This window comes from Struthio camelus, chromosome Z (genome assembly GCF_040807025.1).
Source record: "Struthio camelus isolate bStrCam1 chromosome Z, bStrCam1.hap1, whole genome shotgun sequence".
Lineage (NCBI taxonomy): Eukaryota > Metazoa > Chordata > Aves > Struthioniformes > Struthionidae > Struthio > Struthio camelus.
The window spans coordinates 63,024,212-63,051,696 of record NC_090982.1 but is presented as its reverse complement, the minus strand read 5'-3'; the positions used below and the strand labels follow the sequence as shown (position 1 = coordinate 63,051,696).

Genomic DNA, 27,485 nt, shown 5'->3' with positions numbered 1-27,485 from the left:
TTCTGAAAAGTGGATGGTTGTTGTAGCAGTTTCCCAATACTGAAAAATGAGTGCATAAGCATAGTTTCTTCTCACTTTTATTTTCCCAGACAGGGAAATGAAAGAAAAACAGGACCACATAGTAAGCTTATTTAAATTCTAATCTTAGAATGCATGTTCAACAGGAACCCAAGTTAGACTTTTTGGAAATTACTGGACAAATCGGAGATAACTTCCTATCTCTGAAATTGCATAAGTATGTTTCATCATGTCTAGTGGGCAGAGAAGAAAACTGCATACCTGAAATAGTTTGTCTTTTATACTTCTGTTTTATATACAATCCTAGTATTTTTTGGAAAAAATTAAGTTACTGAATCCTCAGCTTTTTTTTTTTTTTTTCCTCCTGACAAGTCATCTCTTTTTTTATCTTCAGTTGAAGATTTCTCCTCAAGAACAGAAGATTCCAAGCCTCCCAAAAAGACAGGCAAGGAGAGCTTCAGGGAAAATAATTTTTTAGGACAATAGCGCAAATGCTTTTCTCCCACATTAGCCTTGTTTCTTCATTGTAGCAAGCTTAAGTAATTAACTATGCCATTATTATAGTAAGACATGATTATTTACACCTCTGCCTCTTTACTGTAGCCATTAGGAAAGTTTGGATTAAAATGTAGACAGTCCTAAGGCTACTGGTAGGAATAAGCAAAAAATAAAAAATAAAAATATGAATGTGTGTGTGTTTATGGGGAGTGGAGAGGGGATCCCTTTTTGACTTTACATTTAAGATTGTGTATGCTTCTTCCAGAGGGAAAGGAGCTGAATTGTTTTCAGGCGTTGGTGTGTGCTGTCCATGATGTTACTAGAGGGTATACTGGGGACATTAGAAAACAAGAGAAACCATTGTGATGGTGTGAACCATTACAATTCTGTACAGCTGGAGATCCTCGAGATCCCGGTTTCTCTGTGACTTATTTATAATTCATGATAAGTGGTGACTACTACCAGTGGAGCATATGCTTTGGGTTGCATCCCCCAAATAACTGACAATTACCTGGTTGACTTATGGTGCAACTGTATGGAAGAGAACCTTTGCTCCGCAGTTGGCTTTGAAATGCTTACTATATTGATGGGATAGCTTATACTGCCTCTTCAGGAATCTGCCTGAGATCAGCCTAAGAGAACCTTGACCCAAATAAAAAACCCAAAAACCACTCAAGCGTTTAACCAAACTTCTGAACATGAGTTCCAAAGTCCACTTTAATTTTTAGACTTGAGGAAAAACCTGTGGAACTTTTAGCCGGTAACAGAGGCAGATGGTATCCTTTCCCTTTAGTTATCCTTTCACCATTGCGCCTTTTCCATATCTCTTCTTCTCGTTCTACTTGTTTTCTGTTCTTTCTCTTTCCTGATGCACTAAACGTTTTCCTGTTCTTTCCTTTGCAAATCTGTATTTCTTTGTGCTTTCATTAAAATACCTATTCCACACACTATTAAAATGAGAGTGTTTTTATAGTAAGAGGATGCTATTTTATGCCTGACTTACGTTTTGAGGAGAATGGAACTGTTCTGAATAAATAAGTGATCTAAAAATCATAATTCATTATTTTGAGCCCAGCTGCAGGTATTGTGAGAGTTTGTTGCAATAATTGGGAACTTGGGTTGTTGTAGAAAGATGTTAATGACTGCAGTATATTTAACTCTTAGCCGCTATTTTTACAGTGCAGTCATGTACTCTAGTTACTTCTACTTACAGAAATGAGAATGAGCTTTTTAACACGTCTTGTGTTGACACAGTAGTTCAGTATGAAGTTACTTAGCACAGGTGTTTCTGTAATTGTGATATATTAAGAAAAATTTAATGTTCAGTGGTCCTGAAACGCATACTTCCACCTGCATGATGCTCTTGTCTTGGAGCTGTAGTACAAAATTTGTATGAGTAGAGGCTTTCTGAAGAATGTTTTGTGATTTTTAGTTTTTCACTAACTTTTTTTAATTCACTACTTTTTTGAATTTGTATTCATAAGTGTGTTATTGGTTTAAAGAAGTTTTTAAGTCAGTATAATGCTGGCCTTAACTCCATTGGAAGAGTCTTCCATATGATGAATGAGTTCATATACATAGCTTTATAGGAAATTATGATTCTTAGAATGAAATAAACACGTACATCTGCAGTAGAATTATATAGGGTAGTATGTTATATAAATGAGGATATGTAGGGATGTAGTCTTAGAATATGTATATGAGGGAAAATGTCTAGTGAGCTATAAATGAAGCTTTGATTATTTATTGTTTATTACTTCACCTTTATATATGACAGAAGGTAGACTAAGAAAAATGTTGACTCAAAATGCCTTAATGTTAAATTTCACATTGTACAGTTTGATTCTCAGTTCTCACTAGGTGTCTATCTTGGTACTTTTGTGTAGTTTAAGTATCAAGCTCTTTAGTATATTTACAAATTGAAAGCCTTTTATATAGCAAACTTTTTTAAAATGTATACTAAATCCATCTCCTTCCCCCAAGTAGTAGGATTATCTTATGTCTTTCTTAGCCACAATAAAACTTAGCTATATCCTATTTAAAAAAAAAAAGAAAGAAAGAAAGAAAGAAAATGTTTTGATGATTAGGAAACGTGCAACTCCAGAGGCTTTTACTACCACAAGGTACACTGAGTTGCAAGAGACCTTACGTTATGTAAGGATTCCTTGATGTTGCCCTAGAATAGCTGTTTACAGGGATATTGACAAAGGTCATAGTCAGTAAACTCTGCTATTAAGAGTACCAAGAGATAGTGGGGGATTTTGTGCTACGGCTTTCTTGTTTGTTGAAGCTAAAATGAGATTAAAGCTAGTATTTTAAAGCCAAAGAATAAATACTGTTGATAATCTTGCATAATTTGAAGCCTTTACTTCTTGCAGCTCTGAACTATTGTCACGTGCTGACCCATTCCTTTCTTACTGGTAGTGCATAATTGCTGTGAGGTCACCTGAGTTCAGGTGATGCTCCAAGCGTTTCAAGTGCTGGGACTGTGCAACTGATGCTTAGACCCTGAGACCGTTGCCACAGTCTTGAGCCCATATAAAGTATAGCTCTGGAAATTGTTCTCCTTCCTTCTCTCAGTTGTTAAACCTTTTTGAAACAACTTGGCTGTGGAAGAGAATTTGGAGCCTTTTTAACAAAAGGATTAGTTCACCTCAGAACTGGTGTTTGTAAAGGCAAGTTAAAATCTGCATAAAATAATTATTCCTGGTTGCAATACTTCTTGTGTGAGCTCAGTGTCCCGTGTTTGATCAATGTCCTGAAAGCAGGGAAGTGTCTCTGCTGGAATGAACCCAGTGGAAATAGGAAAGGAAGGAGGGGCTTTCTCCTTTGAAAACTACGTTTGTATAATTTTCACCGGTATTTTTTTTAGATCATGGATTCTCAGTCTACCTCTTTCTCATATCTCTTGACTTCTTAGATTAATAGAGGTTTGAGACTGTATTGGCCATTGAGTCATTGAAAATTTAGTAAGAAATATCAATTGCACTTGCGTTATAAGCTATTTCTTGGGGTGCTTCATTCCTGGCAGATGTTTGCAGTTGAAAAACAGTGTTTTTCAACATCATCCGAATATATTAGCCCCTGTTAGCTGACAGCGTGTTTATCTCTTTAGATAAACAAAACAGTGCTGATCTTGTAAGTTTTATGGGCTCTTCATTCCATTACTGTTCACTTAAATGAAAATGCATGTATGCTTTATTAATTTGTGTAGAAGCAACGGGTCTGGTCCCTAGTGGAGTGATAGAAGGCAACGTTTATGTAGTGTGATAATTGTATGTGTGTATTTATATATTAAAATTATATGTATAAAACTGTTTATATAGTCTATGCTATAGAAAGTATAGCACACCTGAACATTGCATTCTGTTTGCTGACTTCTGTTGTATATTTTTCCGCCCTGAAAGGAATTGACTGAGAGTAGAATACACTTTTGAGTGTTCACACTATTTTCTTAATTGGAGTTAATTAATATTAGCTGAAAGTGTTCAGTCTGTTTATTTTAAAAGGAAATAACAGGCATATGTTTTATCATTGCATATTTCATCAGGAAGCCTCTTTACAAGTGCTTTACTGGTAGAATAAAGGTCATATCCCAGACCACTATTTCATTACCAGAATCTTTTTAAGTTCAGAGTGTGATTGAAGGGAAAAATTAGGTTTCCAAAAATGGTCTCATTCCTTTTTAAGGAACTTTGTTCCTGAAAACTGAAAATGCATAGTGTCCAAGCCAAGCAGAATATGCTTCAGGTTTCGTGACAGTAACAGGTCTTCCTACTTTCTGTCCATTTAGGAATAGCTACTGTTCATAACTGTTACCGTAACCTGCATCCTGGAACTGTGATCCAGTTTATTTCTCAGCTGTCCTGTAATGCCCAGCTCATTCCTTTTCAAGGACTTTGCACAGCAGCATCAACAGGAGGTTATATTAGATGCTAGAAACTTAGATGTTTTCTTTTAATAAAATGATAAAACATTCAATAAGTAACTTGGTAAAGGAAAGCACTTTTGTGGTGGACTTCAATAATTTCATCCTACAAAAAAGGAAATGTCTGAAGCCTTTCGACCTTTAAGGAAACCAGGATATGTTTCATTTATCGGAACGTAAGGGTCTAGTGTTGTACTAAATGCCACAGCATGCCCTATCTAGTCTTCAGTTGCTGTGGATCTCCTGTAGGCCCCATGCATTCAGGACCTGCCAGATTCATGCAGATCTTTCTCATAGTTGAGGGAATATAAAATGGCACTCAATACTTATGCTTAAGACCTAGAAATACTCCCCTACTTTCGTGCTCCCACCAGAGCTGTGGCCTTCTTCAGAAGCTCACTGTTATTTCCATTAGCTTGTTCACAGCAGCATAAGTTGTTATCGCACAGCTAGTTATAATGGCAGTATACCTAAGAAAGAGAGTATACTTAAATGATTTGATTAGTAGTTAAAAATAATCCATTGTCTATGGAATGGATGATCTGGTCCTTTTATTCTTTGACTCTTTAATTCCCTTTGGCTAATGAGAGAAAAGTTGCCCTTATTTGGTTAGTACCAGGAGATCTCTGTGACAAACTTGGCTTTGTGCCTTCTAAGGCCTTTCTCCAGGCTGGCGTCAGATTATGTCAAATGCCATTGCAATTTTTGGCCATCTTTCCACCGTGTGAGATGGTGCCTCTCTTAGACAACAGACAGTTCCTCATGTGAAACTTTATCTGCTCTGGCATACTTGTCTGTTATTCAAGGACTCCCATTATGGAGAGTGTGGATGGATACTTCTGTAAAACTGTAGTTATCAACAAGTGTGATTGACTGAGTTCTGCTCAGTGTTTTGATGCAGCAGTCATCCTGTTGAATCTTGTCACTGTTTATCTTTTTGGCTTCTTGAACAGTCTTGAAGATAATTCTCATTTCATTCTGATAGACCAAAAATAGGCCACTAGTCTAGATGAAATCCACCTTTTAAGCATGTGGAAGGATTTAGGTAGGCCTCTTCACACACACAGCATCAAAGTTTCAGATTCGTTATTGGTTCTATAGTTAGGAAAGCTGCTTTCTACCTTTTCTACCATTTCTCTTATCCAAGGATCCTGTTGGTGACGCAGTAAATGGAGCACTGATCTTTCTCAACGGAGGTGGTTTTAGTGTTGGAATCAGCTTCACCTACTGGTGAATAGTCCCAGAGCTCTTACCTTCCAAACTTAACTTACGCCAAACTCTCTGTTGAGACCAGCAGGTGTCAGGCTGCAGGCAGTGCCTGGGGCCTCTCCGCGAGGCCTGGGCTGACAGTCAGCTCTCCTGTGTGAGGTGTGCTGTGGTTGACCAATTGCGTCACCAGATAAAGGAGTTACAGGAGGAGGTTAGTAGGCTGCGTAGCATCCGAGAGGATGAGCGGGAGATTGACAGGGTGTTCTCGGAGATTGTTCAGCTCCGGGAGTCCCCTGCCCCGACTGCAGCGGAGGTGTCAGAGGGCTCAGCACCGTGTGTAAAGGTGCATCATAACGCTGTTGAAGAGGGCTGGAAGCTGGTGACCTCTCGCAGAAGGAGAAAGGCTCTTGCTCCTCCTCAAGACTTACCCTTGAAGAACAAGTTTAGCGCCCTCCAAGCCGAGGAGGAGCTGGGCATGGCTCCAAGGGAGGCAACTGGCCTGGCAGACCCTGTGCCGTGCAGGAACCCCCGGAAGAAACGGCGAGTGATTGTTGTGGGTGACTCCCTGCTGCAGGGGACAGAGGCACCTATCTGCCGACCTGATCTCTTGTCCAGAGAGGTTTGCTGCCTGCCAGGGGCTCGAATAAGAGATGTCGTGGAAAGACTGCCAAGGCTTGTCCATGCATCAGACTACTACCCTCTGCTGATCTTCCATGTGGGTGCTAATGACACGAAAGGCAAACTGGAAACCATCAAACGGGACTTCAGAGCTCTGGGAATGGTGGTGAAGGGTCTGGGAGCCCAGGTCGTTTTCTCCTCAATCTTGCCTGTGAGGGGAAAGGACAGGAGGAGGAGTAGACGAATTTTCCAAGTTAACAGCTGGCTGCGCCGCTGGTGTTGGCAACAGGGCTTTGGTTTCTATGACCATGGGACCCTGTTTGAAGATCAACAGCTGATGGGGAGAGACGGGATCCACCTTACCAAGCGGGGCACGCGCATCTTTGCCAACAGATTGGCCAGCCTGGTAAGGAGGGCTTTAAACTAGGCAAGATGGGGGAAGGGGAGTGGTATAGTGGCAGGGGAGTCAGTAAAACACCGTTCAAGTCAGGATGCCTCCAGCGGGTGCATACAACCAGGGGAGACAGCATGCAACATGGCTATGGAGGATCCTCTTGCACCTCTTCTGGGAAGCCTGTGTGCTTGACTGGCTCTCTCAAATGCCTGTATACCAATGCACGCAGCATGGGGAATAAGCAGGAAGAGTTAGAGATCTGTGTGCGGTCGCAGGGCCATGATCTCATTGCAGTGACAGAGACATGGTGGGATAGTTCACATGACTGGGATGCTGTCATGGATGGCTATGTGCTTTTTAGGAAAGACAGGCCAGGAAGGCGAGGTGGTGGAGTTGCTCTTTATGTGAGGGAGCAACTAGAATGTATGGAGCTCTGCCTCGGGGTGGATGAAGAGCAAGTTGAGAGCCTATGGGTGAGGATTAAAGGGCAGGGTAACATGGGTGACACTGTTGTGGGGGTTTACTACAGGCCACCTGATCAGGAGGAAGTCGTCGATGAGGCCTTCTACAGACAGCTGGAAGAAGCCTCACGATCACAGGCCCTGGTTCTCATGGGAGACTTCAACCACCCTGACATCTGTTGGGAAGACAGCACAGCTAGGCACAAACAGTCAAAGAGGTTCCTGCAGAGCATTGATGATAATTTCTTGACCCAGGTGGTGGAGACGCCAACGAGGAGAGGTGCAATGCTAGACCTTGTACTAACGAACAAAGAAGGTCTAGTTGGAGATGTGAAGGTTGGGGGCAGCCTTGGCTGCAGTGACCATGAGATGGTGGAGTTCAGGATCCTGCGAGGAGGGAGCAGGGCAATGAGTAGGATTGCAACGCTGGACTTCAGGAGAGCTGACTTTGGCCTCTTCGGGGACCTACTTAGGGGAATCTCCTGGGGTAGGGCCCTAGAAGGAAGAGGGGTCCAAGAGAGCTGGTTAATATTCAAGCGTCACTTCCTCCAGGCTCAGGATCAGTGCATCCCTCTGAGGAAGAAGTTCAGCAAAGCGGGCAGGAGACCTGCATGGATGAGCAAGGAACTCCTGGCCAAACTCCAGCAGAAGAAGGAAGTGTACAGAATGTGGAAAAGGGGACAGACCACTTGGGAGGAATACAGGGACGTTGTCAGAGTGTGCAGGGATGCGACAAGGAAGGCTAAGGCCCAGTTGGAATTAAATCTGGCAAGGGATGTCAAGGACAACAAGAAGGCCTTCTTCAAATACATCAATAGCAAAAGGAAGACTAGGGAAAACGTGGGCCCGCTGCTGAAAGGGGCGGGTGCCCTGGTGACAAAGGATACAGAGAAGGCAGAGTTATTGAATGCCTTCTTTGCTTCTGTCTTCACTGCTAAGGCCAGTCCTGACGAATTCCAGACCTTGGAGACAAGAGAGGAAGGCTGGAGAAAGGAAGACTCTCCCTTGGTTGAGGAGGATCGGGTTAGAGATCTTTTGTCCAAACTTGACATCCACAAATCCATGGGCCCCGATGGGATGCACCCACGAGTGCTGAGGGAGCTGGCGGATGTTATCGCTAGGCCTCTCTCCATCATCTTTGAAAGGTCCTGGAGATCAGGAGAGGTGCCTGAGGACTGGAAGAAAGCCAATGTCACGCCAGTCTTCAAAAAAGGCAAGAAGGAGGAGCCAGGAAACTACAGGCCTGTCAGCCTCACCTCCATCCCGGGAAAGGTGATGGAACAGCTCATCCTGGAGGTCATCACTAAGCATCTGGAGGACAAGAAGGTGATCAGGAGTAGTCAGCATGGCTTCACCAAAGGGAAATCATGCTTGACCAATCTGATAGCCTTCTATGACAGAATGACTGGCTGGGTAGATGAGGGCAGAGCAGTGGATGTTGTCTTTCTGGACTTCAGCAAGGCTTTTGACACTGTCTCCCATCACATCCTCCTAGATAAGCTCAGGAAGTGTGGGCTAGATGAGTGGACAGTGAGGTGGCTTGAGAACTGGCTGGATGGCCGAGCTCAGAGGGTTGTGGTGAATGGCGCAGAGTCAAGTTGGAGGCCTGTGGCTAGTGGTGTCCCCCAGGGGTCAGTCCTGGGCCCAGTCTTGTTCAATATATTCATCAATGACCTGGAGGAAGGGACAGAGTGCACCCTCAGCAAGTTTGCTGATGATACTAAACTGGGGGGAGTGGCTGACACACCAGAAGACTGTGCTGCCATTCAGAGGGACCTGGACAGGCTGGAGAGTTGGGCGGAGAGGACCCTCCTGAAGTTCAACAAAGGCAAGTGCAAGGTCCTGCACCTAGGCAGGAATAATCCCATGCACCAGTACAGGCTGGGGACTGACCTGTTGGAAAGTAGCTCTGCCGAGAAGGACCTGGGAGTGCTGGTGGACAACAAGTTAAACATGAGCCAGCAGTGTGCCCTTGTGGCCAAGAAGGCCAATGGGATCCTAGGGTGCATTAGGCAGAGTGTTGCCAGCAGGTCGAGGGAGGTGATCCTGCCCCTCTATTCAGCCCTGGTGAGGCCTCACCTGGAGTACTGTGTCCAGTTCTGGGCTCCCCAGTACAAGAGAGACATGGCACTGCTGGAGAGAGTCCAGCGGAGGGCTACCAAGATGATTAGAGGGCTGGAGCATCTCTGCTACGAGGAAAGGCTGCGAGAGCTGGGCCTGTTCAGCCTGGAGAAGAGAAGATTGAGAGGGGATCTCATCAACGTGTACAAGTATCTGAAGGGGGAGTGTCAAGAGGATGAGGCCAGCCTCTTCTCCGTGGTGCCCAGCGACAGGACAAGAGGCAATGGGCAGAAACTGAACCACAGGAAGTTCCATCTGAACCTGAGAAAAAACTTCTTCACTGTGAGGGTGACAGAGCATTGGAACAGGTTGCCCAGAGGGGTGGTGGAGTCTCCTTCCCTGGAGATATTCAAAACCCGTCTGGATGTGATCCTGGGCAATATGCTCTAGGTGACCCTGCTTGAGCAGGGAGGTTGGACGAGATGATCTCCAGAGGTCCCTTCCAACCTAAACGATTCTGTGATTTTCTTTCCCCCCAAGGGCTCTTGTTCCTTTTTCTGTAGTTAGATACTGTTATAAGCACATTTATGCAATGCTTTGCAACATAAGTAACACTTTTTCTACATGTCTGTTTAACCTCATCTTGCATGTGTAGTATATTTGAAAACTTGAAAGCAAGTGAAATTTCCATAAACTATATGATTCTCCAGCAGCAAACATTACTTTCTGAAAAGAGTAATATGATGTAATAATAAGATGCAACTGTTAGACTTGAGCACTCCTTTTGAAAAACTAGGTATTCAGCTAGATCTATTCAACTGGAAAGGTCAGGGACAGGGAAGGAGGGAGGAAAAAAGGTGTAAGACAGGAGGAGGTTGAGTTCTAACGTGTGTACCCAGGCTAGTGTTGCAGAAATGGTGTCCTGAGGGGGAGAGTGGAAAGGCCATTGTAGAAATAGTCACAGGCTTTTCTATTTCCTGTGCATTTCCTTAGGAACCTGAGTTAGACATATCTTAAGGAGAGAAATAGAAACCTAGGACCTTAAAAGGCAGTTATACCTAACCTAGGAATATAAATGTTTGAATTGCTTCAGGTTACAAAGCAGGGTTTGGGCTATTAGCACAGGCAAACAGCATGTGTTTGTGCTTTGGATTTTGGTGAAGTTTTCCATAAACTCGGAGTTTGTGGAAGTATTGAAGCTCCATTTGGAGGCAATTGTAGCGTTTTTTTAATGTGCTTTACCCTAAATGGAAGGCACGTTCTCAACTTTATTACCTTATTAAATGTAATTTCCAGCAGGATCTTAGTTAAATGTTAGCTCATTTGCTTAGTAACTTTAACAACAGGCTAATGGAACTTGTTATCTGGCAGTTTCTTCATTTAAACTGTTAATACTTTATGAAGATGTCCCTAAGCTGTGTGTCTGGAATAATGTAAAAAAGAATTATGCATGTTCTCTGACACTAAAATATTCTCTTTTGTACTGGATTAAATAAACTGCAGATGATGTAGAACGCACAGTCTGTTTGCAGTTCCTAGCCTGGAATGCTAGTGGTCTTACTCTGTGTTTAATCACTTCATTCTCCCAAGGTTCTGAACTTTCTTAGTGATTTGCCAATTTAGAAAAGCTCTTAACAGCACAATTAAATCATGTGCTACTACAAACTATGCGTGTACTTAATGCAGTTTAACTAAAGGCAGCCACTGAAAGGGAATCCTCTTTCCTGTCCTTTTCCCTTCACCACCTACTGCTTTCCTTCATCAGTTCCGGTGATCCTGTGACCACAGGGTGAGCCAGGTCATTCTCCTGATCCAGGTGAAAATGAAACCCACTTTAAAAAAAAAAAAAAATTCCTTTAATGGTACGATTAGTCCTAAATTGGCTGTGCAAAATGCATCTAAAGTGATTGAAAGGACAAGAGAAAACATTGGAACGTTTGAATCTACTTCTTGAACTCTTATGCTGCCTCTTCCGTGCTAGAAAGGATCAAAGAGCTCTCCCGACCCACAACTGAGCATTATACAGACAGACCGTATGTTTCTTACTGGATACATGCTTCAGGTAGTTTTCTGCTGGGCTTTTTGCCGCCCTCTTCAGCATCTTGCTATCGTACCACTATGGGCAGTGACGTTTCAGTGGTGTCTAGTGCTGTGGCTTTCCATGTTACAGGGAAAAGCAAAACCAGGGGAGTTCAGTTAATTCTTTGAGGTGGTATTTTGCTTGATGGTCTGGGTTCTTGGCTATGCTCTGTCGTGCGTCAATCCGCTTAATAGGGCCACCTCTTGAAGGGTTCAGTTCTGGGTTTTCTGGTCAGTAGACCCCGAACTGCTGAACAGAATACTGTTCAAGATACAAGAGTGCTGTCAAGAAATAAGCTTGTCTGTGATAGCAGAAGGTAATTTGTGAATACTGAAAGAGACCTGTTACTCAAGTAAATGCAAACTTGTTAATGAAAAATGTATGTTTTTCTCCTTTTGGCAGTGAGTGTACTGAGCAGTTCAGGTTGAGTGTTAAGGTGATTAGTGATTGAATGTTTTCACGTCTCCTGATAACTGGTCTCCATATCTGTGTGTGGGATGATTAATAGAATTTGAAATGACAAGTTTTATACACCAAGATGCCTATACGTTTTTATCTTTCAGTCTCCTAGCTCTTTTATGTAGTACTTTATTTCCATTTCCATGGTAGCCTGCAAATCTTGCAATATTGCATATTCTCTTTGCCTTAGTAAGGTCCTTGTGTGACTACAAATTCTCACTGTTTTGGACTTCATCAATTTGATCTTGATGAATTTCAGTTCACTGAACTTATTTACCTGTGTGGTGTCACCATGTTATTTCATAACAGATTTCAATAGATTTGAGAAAAGAAGAGAATTCTAGAGACCAGAATAAATACAGGACTATCAGAAAACATCACATTAATTTTGCTGCTGTGATAACAGAAAGTGGTATACTATAAAGATTCTGATAGGTTTTAAATAAAAAGTTTTTGTAAGATGTGTAAGTTGCTTTGGAATTATTTGGAACTTTATTTCAAACATTTCTAACCAACATTTCTTTATAAAGAAATGTGTTTAAAAAAGTCAGAAATGTGTGAGCTCAAGCTGTTTCTTTATAACAGTGATTAATGAGTTAAATACTATTTCCAGCTCTGTTTTTGTGTTGAGTTCAATAGTACTGACATGTGTGCCTGTTAGCAATCAAGGCAGTGATAGTGAAGACTGAATCAGTGAAGATCGAATTATCTGTTAGAGGAACCTTCATTAGTGCAGGGTTAAGATGCGTTGGGATCAGGAATCTTGCTTCAAAGTCCCCTCTCCTGTAGATAAGGGGAAGGATTCAGTTATCAGTACTCCTGATTTAGCATCCTGAGTTATCAGTACTCCTGATGTAGCATCTTGAGTTTTTAATTTAAAAGGGTGACTGCTCACAGAGATGTATAGACAGAGAATTAAGCAAACTAAATCACTTTGGTTGCTGTTGCATAGGAAATATAAGACCTAATACTGCTAAGGCTGCTGTAAAATGCTGAGGAACACTCTTGTCATCAAATAATAAAAATGAGAGGAAATGTGAAGGGAAACGTTATTTTCAGTGTCCTTTCAAATTGTAATAAACAGAACAAAATTACAAATTTGGCATTTATTGTCACCTCTTTCCTTCTCTCCTGCCTTCCCTGTTGCTTCCATTGAAGATATTTTTACCTATGGGTCTTGACTAAGGCACGCTTAGTTTTCTGAAGACTTATTAAAGAACTCTTATTTTCATATCTAGCTATTCATTCTCCCATTCACTTTTGATCTCTTTGCTAACTACAGCTAGAATTAAAAAGATGTGTTTTTCTCAAAAGTAATTAAGTCTTTTAGAAAATAAGTAGTTTAATATAGGACTTTAGTATTCTTAAAATAGTTTTCTAGGGTTGGATAATCCTTGAAATAGTTGGACAGAGACTTGGGAGAAAGGCAATAGGCAGAGCTGTTGTTATACTTGGTGGTTGGCAGCATCCAGTTAGTTGTAGTGTGAGTAGTTCCAACTAGCCACAGTAAAGCTTTGTCTCTTAGTTGGGTATTCTGGTGACAAGATGAGATGGAATAACTTAGGAGACCAGGGACACATCTGAATATAACAGGCTTTGGTAGTCTGCCGCTTATGGAAAAAAAGCACTTGTTTTTGTAATGTTGAGCATTCCGTGTTTTGGTAATCCAGGCTTTGGTGGTCCCCCCCCTCCCCCCCCCCCCAAGCTTTTAATGCATTTAAGTATGTCAAAGTAGAAGTAATTAAACCTTAAGGATTTTCTCCTAGAAGTGATTATCTGTATGCCAGTTGATAGCGTGCCTACTCTTGTGCTAACAGCGTTAGTTTTGTAGCCCTTTATGTACTGGGGCATGCTCCAGGCCCCTTCCATCCCACGTTCTGACTGTGCTGTTAAGCCTAAGGAGGGGGAATTCAGCCTTTCCTCCTAGTTCTCAAATGCTGGACTGGTAGGTGTCTGTCATTACTTTCAATTTAGCTGTGCTACACCTATTTTCTTGAATCTCAGGTTCTCTTACTATTTTTGGATTCCTGTGTGTGTCTGTAAAAGAGGCCTCTTGATTTTGTTGTATTTATTTATGAATACAGCCATCCTACTATTTATGAATACAACCAACCTTCGATCTTTATTTATGAATACAATGAACCATTGCCTTATGGGCAATTCTCTACTAAACTCATCCATAAAGACCAACCTCTTTCATCCATTTCCCCCCCTCCCACCCCACAACAATCTGTCACAATAAATTAACCTTCCCCTTGTCTTTCCCAAATCTCAGACTGCTTCTTCTGAACTCTCTTCACACCTTAACATTAGGGATGCTCTGTCCTTTATGTTTAGAGAAGACCTTTCAGACGACCTTCCAGCTTTGTGTCTCTGACAGAAAGATCCAAGAAACTTCATTCTATTTGCAAATACCTTAACCCTGAATATTCAAATATATGAAAGAAACTTTTTTTTTTTTAATGGACTTAGCTGATACTTTCAGGAGATCTACTTAGTGCTCCTCCGATGCATCTGTTAAATAGCTGGTATTGTGGTGCTGTGATCCTTCCCCCCCCCCCCCCCCCCAACACTGACCTTCATCTAGAAACTGATTGTGATCATCTCTCATGTATGGCAATAGTTAATCACTTAAGGGAGAAAGACAAGTTACTTACCTTCAGTTTTATCTTGGTTGTGTTACATGTATATGTACATTTACAGCCCTCCCTCTTACCCCTTTTCTTTGCAGTCCACTTGACCTTAGGCTATCAGTCGCTGAGAGGAACTGAAGGTGAGGGATATCCTCTGCCTTCCTTTATTACTGCATATATGGCACACAGTGGGTGCACAATTTTAAGTGTGCCTTTGTGGATACTGATAACATAAAAGCACCCAAATATTCTTCTGTAAACGTATATATAGATGCTGCATTTCAAAAATCAACCTTTTTTTTCCCATTGTTTTTCTTAGCATATATGAAATATTCTGATAGTATGTTGAAAGTAATAACAGAAAATACTTGTGCAGACACATTATATTGTAGAACTCATTGCCACAGTCTGCACTGGAGGTCATAAAATGTGTGGTATTTTTTTAAAGGAGAGTGGTGATGAAATAAGGAAGTGTCCTTTGGCAGCTATTAAACATGATAAGTATAGAAGTGAACGCTTCAATCTAAGATACAGATTGCTGGAGAATAAGAAAATACATTAAAGCAATGATATTGTACTGCCCATCCAATGAGGTAACCTTTTAACGGGCCGTCATTGAAGATAAACTGAACAAAACAGACCTTTCAGTTCTAGGTGACCCTGCTTGAACAGGGAGGTTGGACGAGATGATCTCCAGAGGTCCCTTCCAACCTAAACGATTCTGTGATTTCGGGTGATCAAATGTTGTTAGGTTTTATGAACTTCCTCTGTTAAATAAAGTGTTATTCTTTGAAAGCTAGGTGCGTTTTGTAACCATAGAATAATATAGGTTTGAAGGGACCTCTGGAGGTCTTCCAGTCCAGTTCCCTACTCAAGGTAAGGCTAACTGCAGAGTTAGATTGGGTTACCTGGGACCTTTTCATTCGAGGTTTGAAGTTCTTCAAAGATAGAGATGCCACAGCCTCTCTGGGCAATCTGTTTCAGTGTTTAATCATATCGTTGAATGTTCTTTTTCCTAATATCTGACCGAAAATTCCCTCACTGCAGCTTATCTCCTTTGCTTCCCATCCTTTCATTATGCACCTCTGAGAATGTCTGGCTCTGCCTTCTCCGTAGACCCCTTTTAATAACATGAAATATATTAATACCATTTTAATGTGTGTGTGTGGTTGGGTTTTTTGTTTTGTTTTAAAGGTGCTTTCTGCTAGCCCTAAGGCCCTGATCTTTGATCAGACTGCCTTCTAGGCCCACCTGCAGTACCACAATAAGAAATCCTTCATAATCCTCAGATGGATATATAACTGCAAGTGGAGATCTATGTATGCTCTGGCAGCTATATATGAAGCTTGTGAATCTTAGAAATTAATTTGGTTAACCAAAATATTTTTCTCTGTACCTTGATGTTATTCATCTAAAAAGCAACACTTCTAGTTTCTAGTATCTCAAATGCTAATGAATTTTTTTTGTAAGTGATATTATGCTGAAAGATTATAACTTTATTTAAACTCAGTGATTTGATCTTCATCAGGGAAAGCCAGGATCAGGATGCGTAACCTTTGCTTAAGAAATTGGCTAAAAGAACTGTCCTGATTTGCTATTTTCATAGGTAATTTTTATATTGCTAGAGAATGCAGGTAAATTGTGTAAAGTCTTCAAAACAGAGTGAATTTTAAAGAACTGACATCTTTCAGAAATGTCAATTTTAGCTCATAGGCTCTAAATAGACTTAGTAGTTTCGCCTAATCGGGTTTACAAATTAACAAAGGCATTTCATTTAATAGTTGATCTTACCTCCAAGGAAATTTTGCATATATTACTAAGACTCTTTTAAGTGTTGCTACATTTACTGCTTTGAGCAAACTAGGGTGGAAGAGATAATGGCTGGTTTAAAAAAAATGCAGAATTCTTGCATGAAATTCTTTTGTTTTATGGTGTTTTCTAAATCAATGAAGCTGGTTGATTCAAACAGTCTGTATAAGTTTTCGTCGTTTTGTCTCTTGGTAGGATGACGATGATGTTGTGGAAGAGTATAATGAAAATAATTTCTATGAATCTGATGAAGAGCAGAAAGAAAAAGATCGGAAAGTGAAAAAAACCTACACTATGGACCCAGACCACCGACTGTTGTTACGAAATACAAAGCCCTTGCTTCAAAGCCGAAATGCTGCTGTATGACAAATTCCTGTTTGATAAAAAGTTGAACTGCTAAGTACCTATGCTTCTAGAAAATATAAAGAATTTAGAAGTAAAATCTATACCTCTTTAATGTGGCAACACCGTGTAGTAACTGTTACAGGAAAACTACAGCGGTTCTTTTCTCTTCTACTAGATAAAACTTTTTTTTCAAATTAACGAGCCCCTGAGTAAAACGTGTGAACTGATTGTGCTTTATATTCCAGATGTTAAGCAAAAATGAGGTATTTGAATCTGATTTCTATAACATGTGGTAACCAAACCATAGTTAGCTGTTAGTGCTTAAGTTTTCGGCAGCTAGGATGGCCAACACACTGTTGATTTTGACAACAGAGACTTGCAAAGAAAATCATAGTTGTTACTGATTCATTAAGTGATACTTTCCTTTGAGTCCCTTATTTTAAAAGGAGACAATTATGCCCGAATCCTTTGTGAATCCCAGCCTGATTCTTAGTGTTGGTATCTTGGCAGGGTTCCAGGGTACCTGCGACATTCTGAGTATAGTATGTTCTACGCTATTTCCAGGAGACTTTAGTACGCGGGTAGATTTTTAGTACCAGAAAGCCATGCTGCTAGCTAGTCATTGTGGCATTTCTCAGGCCACAGAACTTTATTTCCAACCTCTGTCTGTAATAGTACTCAAGATGAGATATCTTCTGAAAAGATTTCAGTGACAGGGCATCCAACATATTCCTATGCAAAATGTTCTGACAGCTTAGCTTAGACAAATTCGATCTAGAAAGAGGGTACTAATTTCTGTTAAATCTTGAATGATCTAACACATCTGTTTAGGTTAAGATCTTATAAGACTTTACCAGAACAATTAATGAACAGTGATCAAGCCACCTCTTGACCTATTTTTGATAAAGTAAATGGATCAGGTCTTAGCTCCTCATGTGAAATATATTTCTAGACTCTGATTAACTTGTAGGTCTTAACAAAACCATTTCTAATCTCTCAGCAAACTTTAGAAACAAATTAAATACAGCTTTCCAAGAGCAATTATATTAGTGATTTTAGCATAAGGTTATGCTCTGTGCAACATCTGTGTAATATTTCCTTGTCTCATGCAAAGAACAGTTATGTTGGATATTTTTGCCATCACACTGCATTGAGAATGCTGTTTCAGTTACTTATCTTCCACATTCTGTAAATCACTTCAATTGTATCTGTTAAGTATGATATTGATTCTCACGTTTATGATCTTGAACTTTCCAGTATTAAAATTAACTAGGGTATTTAAGTGCAGTTGGTCAAGTGAAATCATACTTCTTTGAATTGCTGCTATTACACCAATTTTCGTACCATTCACAGAATTTACCGGTGGTGATGTTAATTGCTTTCACTTTGACCCTAACTTTTTGTCAATAGTATAAGATCCCTGTCATATTATGTTAAAAAAATCTGCTGTTTAGATTGTGTTTTCAAGTGCTTTTCATCACGTAGTATTTACTCTTTAGAACCACGTTTTTGTTTAATTGATATTTAAGATTTAGGATACCAAGTGTCATAATGGTGTCTTTACTTTGATTCTGCTTTCTGTGATTTGTTTAGTTTAGGTTAGAAAGGTGACCGTAACAGTATTGTAGGGAAGGTTACGGTGTGGCTAGCATAGCATTCTTCCTTTGTCTTTTACCCAAAAGAAAAAAGTTAAAAAGCAATTTAAAATCCATAATTTTTATTATACCTCACATTCTGCTTTTTGCTACTTTGGATGCTAATATGTAACCCTATAGTTTTTACTTTTTGTTATTTTTAGACTTCAGAAGTTGCCAGTAAATGCAGCTATCATATTATGAATTGCATAATAGAGTAATGGATGGAGGTTTTTAGTGGAAACTAAAGAACAAGTGATATTGAACCTATATTTAATAAAAATAAAAGCGCAAACTTTACAGAAGCTTTAAAAAACAGTATTTCCTCATTAATTTGTATAGCTAATGCTGGGAGTACTGGCTTATTAAGGATGATGTTATGTGGTTATAATTTGAGTTACCTATGTACATCTTTCACTATCTGTCCTTCCCTTTCTCTCTGTCCCTTTGTATATTAGATCATACAATAAATACAGGTAGAAATGAGAGTTACTTATTAGCTTGGATTTTAGAAATAAAATATCTTTCTCCTGGCATCCTTCCTCCCTCCACCAGTCTGCTTTATTGATTTCAAAGAACATGAACGTGCAGTTTACTCTCTGAAAAGAGTAACTTGGTGGTTCTGCACGTTGAAGCAACTATAACATATATGTATGGCTATTTTGAGTTAACAGGCCATTCTGAATGTTCTTTTTTTAGGTGGTGATGGCAGTTGCACAGCTTTATTGGCATTTGGCACCAAAATCTGAAGCTGGCATTGTTTCTAAATCTTTAGTGCGTTTACTCCGTAGCAATAGGTAGGTCGTGTCCTTTCTTTGAATTATTGTCTGTACTTTTTTGTGGCAGTTTTTTGTGCACGCTTGTTTAGATCCAGTGCTATCTGTCTGTCTGTCTATTAAATTATAGCACTGTTAGAGCTTTGTTTTAAAAGTGTCCTATAACATTCATATTTATTCAACAAATGAAAATTCTTGAAAGTAATTCCATCATTTTCTGTATCATGTCCCAGCCATAAGCATTTCATTCTTAATTATCACTTCTGTCCTGAGAAAAATCATGGTTGGCTAGTTAGTATACAAATAGAGACAGTACAAATTAGTTAGCTTGGTTTCTTGAGTTCATGTAATTATTGGGAGTTTAATTATGTTATGGTTCCTTGCTGACCTGCCAGGCACTGAAAAAGTTGTCGTCTTTTCCCTCTCTGTATTTTGATGACTCTTGTTGTTGACAGGAAAACTAAGAAATGGATATTTTAAAATTGGCAGTAGATGCTGCTGGATCCCCTACGTTTTCTTAATCCTCAAGACAATGCTTTTAAAGAGCTAGTTCATGTTTCATTCCAATCCCAAGTTTGACTTGACCATCTTTAGTGTGACCTTGTCATACTTTACTATCAATGATGTCATTTGCCATATGCTTCATGAAGTTGATAATACTTTGCAGGGATTTTGTAATTGGTAGTATAGATATATTATGCTAATATTTATGTAACTTTTTTCCCCCAGTTTTTAATTTTTTAACATCCATGTATCTGTATGAAAAGCTCAGAAGGTGTGATAGGAGTTGAAAATATTAAGATCTCTTCAAAATAAGTTTCTAACTAAATAAGATCTTCTTGGGTAGAACTTAGCTATGAAAATGACTTGTTTTTAAAAAGTAGGTAGCATCAAACTGAGGAAAAGCTTAAAAAAAGAAAGTCACTTTAGTTGTGACTGACAAGACTACTTAGTTTAAATTTTGCATGCCCAGTCACCGTAGAACTGTTTCTCCATAAACTTCTTGAGCTCACCCATGGCTAGTGTACCTATAATTTAAAAGTTAGACTGCTAAGGAAAAAGAGGACTTCTTAGAGTATTCATGTTTTTATTTCAGATAAAAATGAATTGCCTTTATTTCTATGTATTTGATTTTCTAGTACAGGATGCTTCCCATTCTCTTTATGCAAAGGTAGATAAAATAGCTAAAGCAATTTAGCATATTTACAGATAATGCATAGAACTAAATTCATATTCACAGGTTGGAAGGCTTCTTTTTGCACGTTGTTTATTCCCCATACTTACATCCAGTTTTCTTCAGATAAGAATTCATTCTCTATCTTTTCTGTATCTCAGCTAGCTAGTGTAAAATGGCACTAGTCTTCTGACTTTTAAACATTGAATGGGTTGTCTGTTCCCTGTAGCCAGTCTGCATGAAACACTTGCTAGTAAAGACCCTCTTTGGAACAAGCTTTTGTTGTTCACCCTTTAAGTTATGTGCCTATGGCCTTTAAATGAATGTCAAATACGATATAGTCTAGTGAGGACGAGAGTCCCTGGAAGAGTGTTTTGTAGTGATTTCCAGTCTTGGTTCATCATGTGCGACTGACTGCTTCCATGTACTTGTATAAGAATTGCACAAAAATAGGTTTAGAAGATATTAGGTACTTCTATATTATTACATTGCTTTGCAAGCGATAGCTGTAATTACCACAGGTCTATTCTATAGTTTTGAATAAGAGGAGATAATTGAAGAGATGATTTGTCTGTTAAGGTGGGATTTGCAGCATGAAAGAATTTGAGGACCTGTGATTCAGAAAATTTGACTGTAACTACTGTAATTACTTAGGCTTCAAGCAATTGGCTGACTTGCCTATGATGTTATCGTGCTGCTTTTTAATAGATACATGAACCTGTCTATATAGTGCAAGTCACAGGAGAGCTTGCCCTTTTTTAGAATTATAATAAATTCTTTTATGAACTGTGTCTGGAGAAGCTAGTGTGCAAATATTTTAAATGACTTGTTAATTTTTTGCTTAAACAAAGATCTACAAGATGCTACCTAATGCCTACAAGCAGCATTGCATGATTGCATTGGTGTTGGGGGATGTTTTTTGCATATTAAAGTTTTTAAGAACGAGAGCCTGGTTTTGTGGTGCATCTTGCTGTGAAGATGATGAGTGACTTGTGACAGTTGGCACTAAGATTACTTTTCTTCTGTGTTTGTGCCAAAACAAATGTATTTTGGGCTCAAGTAGAATTCACCTTTCTTTGCCATGATGCATTATTCTATATATCCATAATGTTGTAGAATAACTCTTGTTTTTTTTTTTTTTTTTTTCAAATTCTAGGGAGGTGCAGTATATTGTTCTGCAAAATATTGCCACTATGTCAATTCAGAGAAAGGTATATCTTCTTCGGAATTCTCTAAATTACATTTTATATTAAACACAGGCAAGCTACTTAACTAAGTTTTGTTTTTCAGGGCATGTTTGAACCTTATCTAAAGAGTTTCTATGTTAGATCAACTGATCCAACAATGATCAAAACACTGAAGGTGCGTTTAAAAGAGAATTCATCTGCATACTGCTGGACAAATCACTGTTTGCAACAGGAAAGTAAAATTTTCTGGTACTGCTGTGACACGCATCATTTTGTTCTGTTCCTTTTTTCATTAAGAAGTCTAGCTTTGTGGCTTTTGGATAAGCCCACAAGTGTTCTTCAGGCTTGCCGGGCTATCTGGAAATTTCTCTGGATGTAGATGTTGTAGATGGCAGATGGGCTATGTTTTCTGCTCAAGTTTTTGATATTTTTCAGTGATACAGAGCATTACTATTCCTTTTGATCTAACCTACTATTCAAACGTTTAGAGGTAGGCTGTTTTCATAAGAGGAAAAATCTCAACTGAAGAAAAATGACATCACACAGTCTTTGATACTGTTTGCTTAAAAGAAGAGCTCACGTATGTTTCACTGAACAAAGCAGGAGTCAAATATGGAACAGTGCAAGAGTCCCAAATCCCCTTTCAAGTCAGATTTCGACCTGAGAAGTACTTCAGGCTTTTCTCAAAGCCGTATCCTCAGTGTCTGTTTTGGGCTGTTTTCTTCTTGTTTTCTTATATCCTTAGTTTTTAACAGACATGAAATCCTTGACAAAGCAATGGCCAAAAAGCCGTCTGCTGTTGTATGTGTGTTCTCTTGTCTGTCTTCTGGGTTGTCATGGGGTTAGGACTTGTGGTTAGGAGCGAAAGGTACAGATTTCTTAAACCTGATTTTTTTTCCTTATTACTTTACATGCATTTGCACACTCATTACGTGCCCAGAGTGGTGCAGTCTAAGATAGCTATACGCAACTCATGTTATTCTTGCTAATCTGATATTACATTTGTGGAAATTTGAGACGTAAGGAGGTAAAAGGATTCCCCAAATTTAATGATTATGAAAGCTGGTGGGAATACTAGTAAGATTTTCTGTTATTCAGGAAAAGTCACTGACCTCTGAACTTCTGAAATAATTAATCAGTTCATTAGGGAATTTAAATATAACACAACAGTGAAGGTCTGGAGAAGAAGCTGTACTCTTTTCTTTCATCCTGCCTCAGTTCTCTCTTGCTGACTGAAGAGTTTCAGTCCACCTATGGTGTTACATACTTGAGGAAAATCTTGTGTTTCTCTGTATTTTTTTTCTGATTCTACACTATCTGCTTTAAGGCAGGAGGACCAGACCTATGGCAGTATTTAAGATGTAGAGATGCTTTTGAATTCATTTGATTCACTGTTAAATGCTATCTTGTCTTGTCCGTTCCAAACATCCAGTTTGCTTTTCTGAACCCTGCTTAGCATTGAGCTTTTTTTCATGGCTTTTTTTCATTTTCTATTTTAACTACTTCTAATCTTAAAAGAAAATTTGTGATCAGCTTGGAGACTATCATTTTCTTAGTAAAATTAGGGTGTGGTTCCTTACACTACTTGGCAGTTAGGTCGTGTTGCAAATTCTTTTGACCTTTTATCAACCAGTCATCTAATGTTTTTAACAGTTAAGCAGCTCTTCTTCTAAGTCAGCGTTTGTCTTCATTTCTCTGAAGACCTTAGCATCAACAGAAAACTGTCACCTGCCTTTTCATCCCTTTAACAGTTTGTGTGAATAATATGTTGAACAGCAAGATCAACAAAGATATTTGTGAGATTCCATTGATAACCTTCCTGAACTATAAAACCAGTCATTTAGTCGTGTTCATTCCTGTCCTTCAACCAATAATTTGTCCACTTCTTATTCTATGGCAGCTACATTTATTTATGAGTCTTTAGTGAGACTATTTATTTATCTTCTCAAAGATTTATCTTCTCAAATGGCTTCTGAAATACAGATGGACTCTGTCGATTAAATCTCCTTATCTGTGTGCATCTGTCTCTCAAAAAGACACCAAAAGATTTGTCTTCCCTTTACAGAGTTGTCTTTTTCTTCGGTTTACCTCATTCAGATTGCTTTGGAATTCTTCAAAGTTAAAACAGGTTGGAAGCATAGCATCTTAACAGTATATGCCTAGGGTAGTATCTCTTGTTGTACCTCACCCTCTTGTTCACTAGGAATTAGAGGCCTTTTTGGGTGTGATGCTGTTGGTATTGATTAAGAGCTGAAAAGTTTCGTAGAAGCAACTGTTTCTTCCCTGATTAAAAGGTCCTTTATCACAGTTCCTCTGGACGTTGTGGACATTTCATTTTTATCTCTCCAGCTGCTGTTACTCTTTTCATTATATCTTCTTACAGTGTCACGTGGCTTTCCTGTATGTATCACATTGGAAGCCCTGCTGCCAGAAGTGTTTCAAATCCATTCAAAAAGCAACGCAACACTGTAAAACTTCAGCTCCTACAAAATGTATCATTAAATATTAAAAGTACTACTCTGAAAACCTTGCATGTACTTATATGGAGAATATTCCTCCTAAATGTGATGGTACCATCAGTTTATACTGAAATCTGGTGTACTCTATTAAATGCTAAGTGGTATTTTTAATAGTATTATCTTTTATTTATGTGCAATAATAAGTGGTATATATGGTATGGTTTATAATGTTTTATTTTAACTTTCACTAAAATACCTGTATGTTTTGGGGTTTTTTTTTGTCTTGTAGCTTGAAATCTTGACAAATTTAGCAAATGAAGCCAACATATCAACTCTGCTACGAGAATTTCAGGTTTGTGGAGAAAATGTATTCTTATATAAAACGCTTTCTGTTGGCCAAGTGCAGTTATTAGATGTTTCATCTAGACTCTTAAAGCCTTAAATTTTTCAAGTTAAAGTCTTTTCCAGGATAAAGTGTTATCTGAATAGAAGTGTGAAACAGTCTTATATCATAATGGATAACAGAGCTTTTTATATTTGAAAAGAAGTTTCAGTGTTTTGTTTCTAATTCTCCTTCCAGCTACAAGAAAGTGGGGGGGGGGGGGAACAGCTGTTCCAATTCCTTTAAAACAAATCCTACCAACCTGAGTCACACTTTAAGACACTGGAAGATAGTGTCTTAATTCTAGCAATATTTGCTCATTAGCGTTTATTGCCAGACCACTTTTCTGCAAGTCATTTGATGAATAAAATAGTATTGTCTGCCATAATTTCTCCAATATCTGTATATGCACTAGCAAGATGTTCTGCCTATATTGTGAAACAGTGTTTGTCCTTCTTTCCTTCTCTTTGCCTGTGACATCTATTTTAATTGCTTCAGTTCTCTGGCTGGATTTCTCTGAAAGGTACTGGTTCACAGGCAGGTAGGTTATTCACAGTTTCACAGATACTCCCAGTTAAATGAAGTGGAACCTCCCTAAGCAGGTTCCACTCATCAACTCCTCCAAGCTTGCACTCAAACTAATTGCTGTTTTTGGGCAATTGCCCCTGCCCCAAGCTCTCTTGAAATCGGAGGTTCCCATGGCTGTTGGTGACCAAGGCTGGCAAGCAAATGTGTTCTAAAAGCAAAAATGAAGTGAAAAATAGAAAAGTATAACTTCTAATGTACAATGTAGCTTTCTAAATTCAATTTATTGTAGGGTACGTTTATCTTATGAGGATAATATGTTAAGTCTTTTGTTGACAGGACTAGCGTATTGAGTAATGAAAATTCTGTTTTCCTCAGACTTATGTGAAAAGCCAAGATAAACAGTTTGCTGCAGCTACAATTCAGGCTATAGGCAGATGTGCAACGAACATCACCGAAGTGACTGACACATGCCTTAATGGCCTAGTATGTTTGCTGTCCAACAGGGATGGTAAGCTAAAAAAAAGTTTGAAGCACTTGGAATGGTTACTTATTTTCTTGTTTGTTACAGAGATTAATTCCCTGTGGCCTACAATGATGTTTTTACCTGTTTTTTTTTTCCTTAAAATTCCTATAATTACAAAGTTACCGTTTTGTGATTATCATAGAGAATACTGGTAGAAATCTTACTGATATGTATTTAGTTGTATCAAAACAGTTAGCCTGTAGAGGGTGCTGAAAGCTTGGAATGGCTTTTTCGTGTGTGTCAATGCCTAACTGGAAAAAAATATTAAATAGTTTTAGAATAAACAACCACTAATTTAGTTTGATCTTGTAATCTAGCCTTTTGTTATTTTTATTTGGTAAAATGGAGTTGCATGTCACCTAAGGAACACAACGAGGAGCAGATAAAGCCAAATAGTATTTAGCAGCTCTGTAAATGAGTATCTGATAATATTGTGTATCCCTACTATTTAACGATAAATATCGTGCAGAAGGCGGTAATAAGAGAATCATAATATTCTTATAAAATGTACAATCTACATAAGTATGGTTAAATCATGAGAAATAAAGACAGATTTAATCAAACAGAAAGAATAAAGTCAAGAAGGAGGAGCAGCATGTAATATTATCCCAGATGTTAAAACACAGGTCTTAATAGTTAATATTTTGAATTTATGTCCATTTGTTTACTGATGGTGACCAGATGTTATAAAGTTCTCAAACAGAAGTCTTAAAATTAGCCAAGGTTTTTGACTCTCCTATTCTTACTGAAAAGCTATTGTAAAAACTTGGTCCTTGTATGATTAAAAACATTACTCTCATTTCCAAGATAAATGTATTTATATGTAGTTTACAATCATTTGCTTATTTAGTAGTAGCTTACTGGTCCTCTTCCCATACCACTTGGGTTTTTTACCCTACTGGAATTTATATTCCTTATGTAAATATCCTCTCTTAACTTCATCTTAACTTCATTTTTGTTGATTAGCTTGAATCAATTTTTTTTTGCTTCTGTAGAATGACTTCCATTTCTTTATTGCTCCAGTAGCATTTCCAATTGGATTTTTTTTCTTTGGGGGGCAGGGGTATGTGTGGTCAGAATTGTGCAGAAAACACTAGATGAGATCTGCTCTAAGCTTTGTAAAGCAGCATTAATTCCTCTCCATATCTACTGCAAATAGTACTGGTAGTACTATTAAAGACTAAATGTCTTTAACAGGGGCATCACTTTGGGGTGCAATCCTTCTGTGACCCTCTGATACACGCAGATCCTTCTCTTATTTCGTTATTTATAAATTGCAAGTCCTTCTTCTCTTCCCCCATCTGTAAGAATTTTTTATGAAGAATCAGTGTATAGTTTGGTAGCTTTTCAGTTATGTAACTTTAATTTTTTATTACTAGAGACCTTATGGTCCCTTTATGCTTTTCTGGTCCTCCACTGTGTTTAAAATATCTTTCAACTTTGTATTATAAGGCTTTTTCTGCAACAAGCATGTGGGTGTGGTTTTTTGTGCTACAGTCAGCGATGAGCATATTAAAAATAATAGCTTCAAAGTTTGTTCTTGATTCCACTTAATGTTACGAGCAATCTCCCACTAGGTCGGTAGGCTCCTTTCAGCACGTACAAGTCCCCATTTTTTCCATTAGGATGGGATAATTAAACTATCACTTCAGAGTACTGGATTAGTTATATGATCATCCTTCTTATTGTTGTCTTGCTTTGTTTTTCTTTTTGCTAATCAGGAACCAATGTAAGAGAAAATGCTTTTCTCTTACCATAGCTTCTCAACTTAGTCTTTCTTTAAAAGTAATTCCCTCTATAATTTCAGATATATGTACGTGTCTATATAAAAGTCGTTTAGGATCTTTGGAAGTGTTTGCTAGACAAATGCTTACAATTGGCCAAGGAAACTTCAGAAAGCTAACCTTCTTCAAACAACGTTTATTTTACTGTTTTTCACAGATCTTAAAAGTATCTTCTTGTGCTTACAAGTTTTGAGACTGCACAGGATACACTTTGAGTCTTTCAAACCTGGCAGCTGGCAAATTGCCTTACCGTAGCTGCAGTGTCTTTCTGATCCTTTTCAAGAAAAGAACAGAGAAGCATAATTTACATGGTTCCTTTACGCAGGAGGTAGGAAGTTACCAGTACTTACAGTTTTCTGAGCATTAAAAGTTCTGGAGATGGGATAGAGAAAAAAGGAGATTTGGTTTATATAAGAGAAATTTGTCTGGGTAGAGTAGAGTTATGGTAAGTCCCTGGTGAGTCCTGCATTCTTCTAACTTTCATCTTTAAGGGATGCAAGTAATCTTACAGTTGAGAGATGTCTT

At 38.8% G+C, this 27,485-nt stretch overlaps 1 protein-coding gene across 2 annotated transcripts in view; it reads left to right on the top strand.

Annotated features, from left to right (window-relative positions):
• Positions 1-27,485, top strand: part of LOC138064474 (AP-3 complex subunit beta-1-like) — a 161,430-nt gene that overhangs the window by 49,164 nt on the left and 84,781 nt on the right. For both annotated transcript variants that reach the window (XM_068927288.1, XM_068927287.1), the window contains 6 exons: positions 16,364-16,528; positions 18,847-18,944; positions 21,254-21,308; positions 21,388-21,459; positions 24,033-24,095; positions 25,029-25,161. In XM_068927288.1, the coding sequence (XP_068783389.1) occupies positions 16,364-16,528; positions 18,847-18,944; positions 21,254-21,308; positions 21,388-21,459; positions 24,033-24,095; positions 25,029-25,161 (586 nt within the window). The remainder of the gene's footprint in view (positions 1-16,363; positions 16,529-18,846; positions 18,945-21,253; positions 21,309-21,387; positions 21,460-24,032; positions 24,096-25,028; positions 25,162-27,485) is intronic.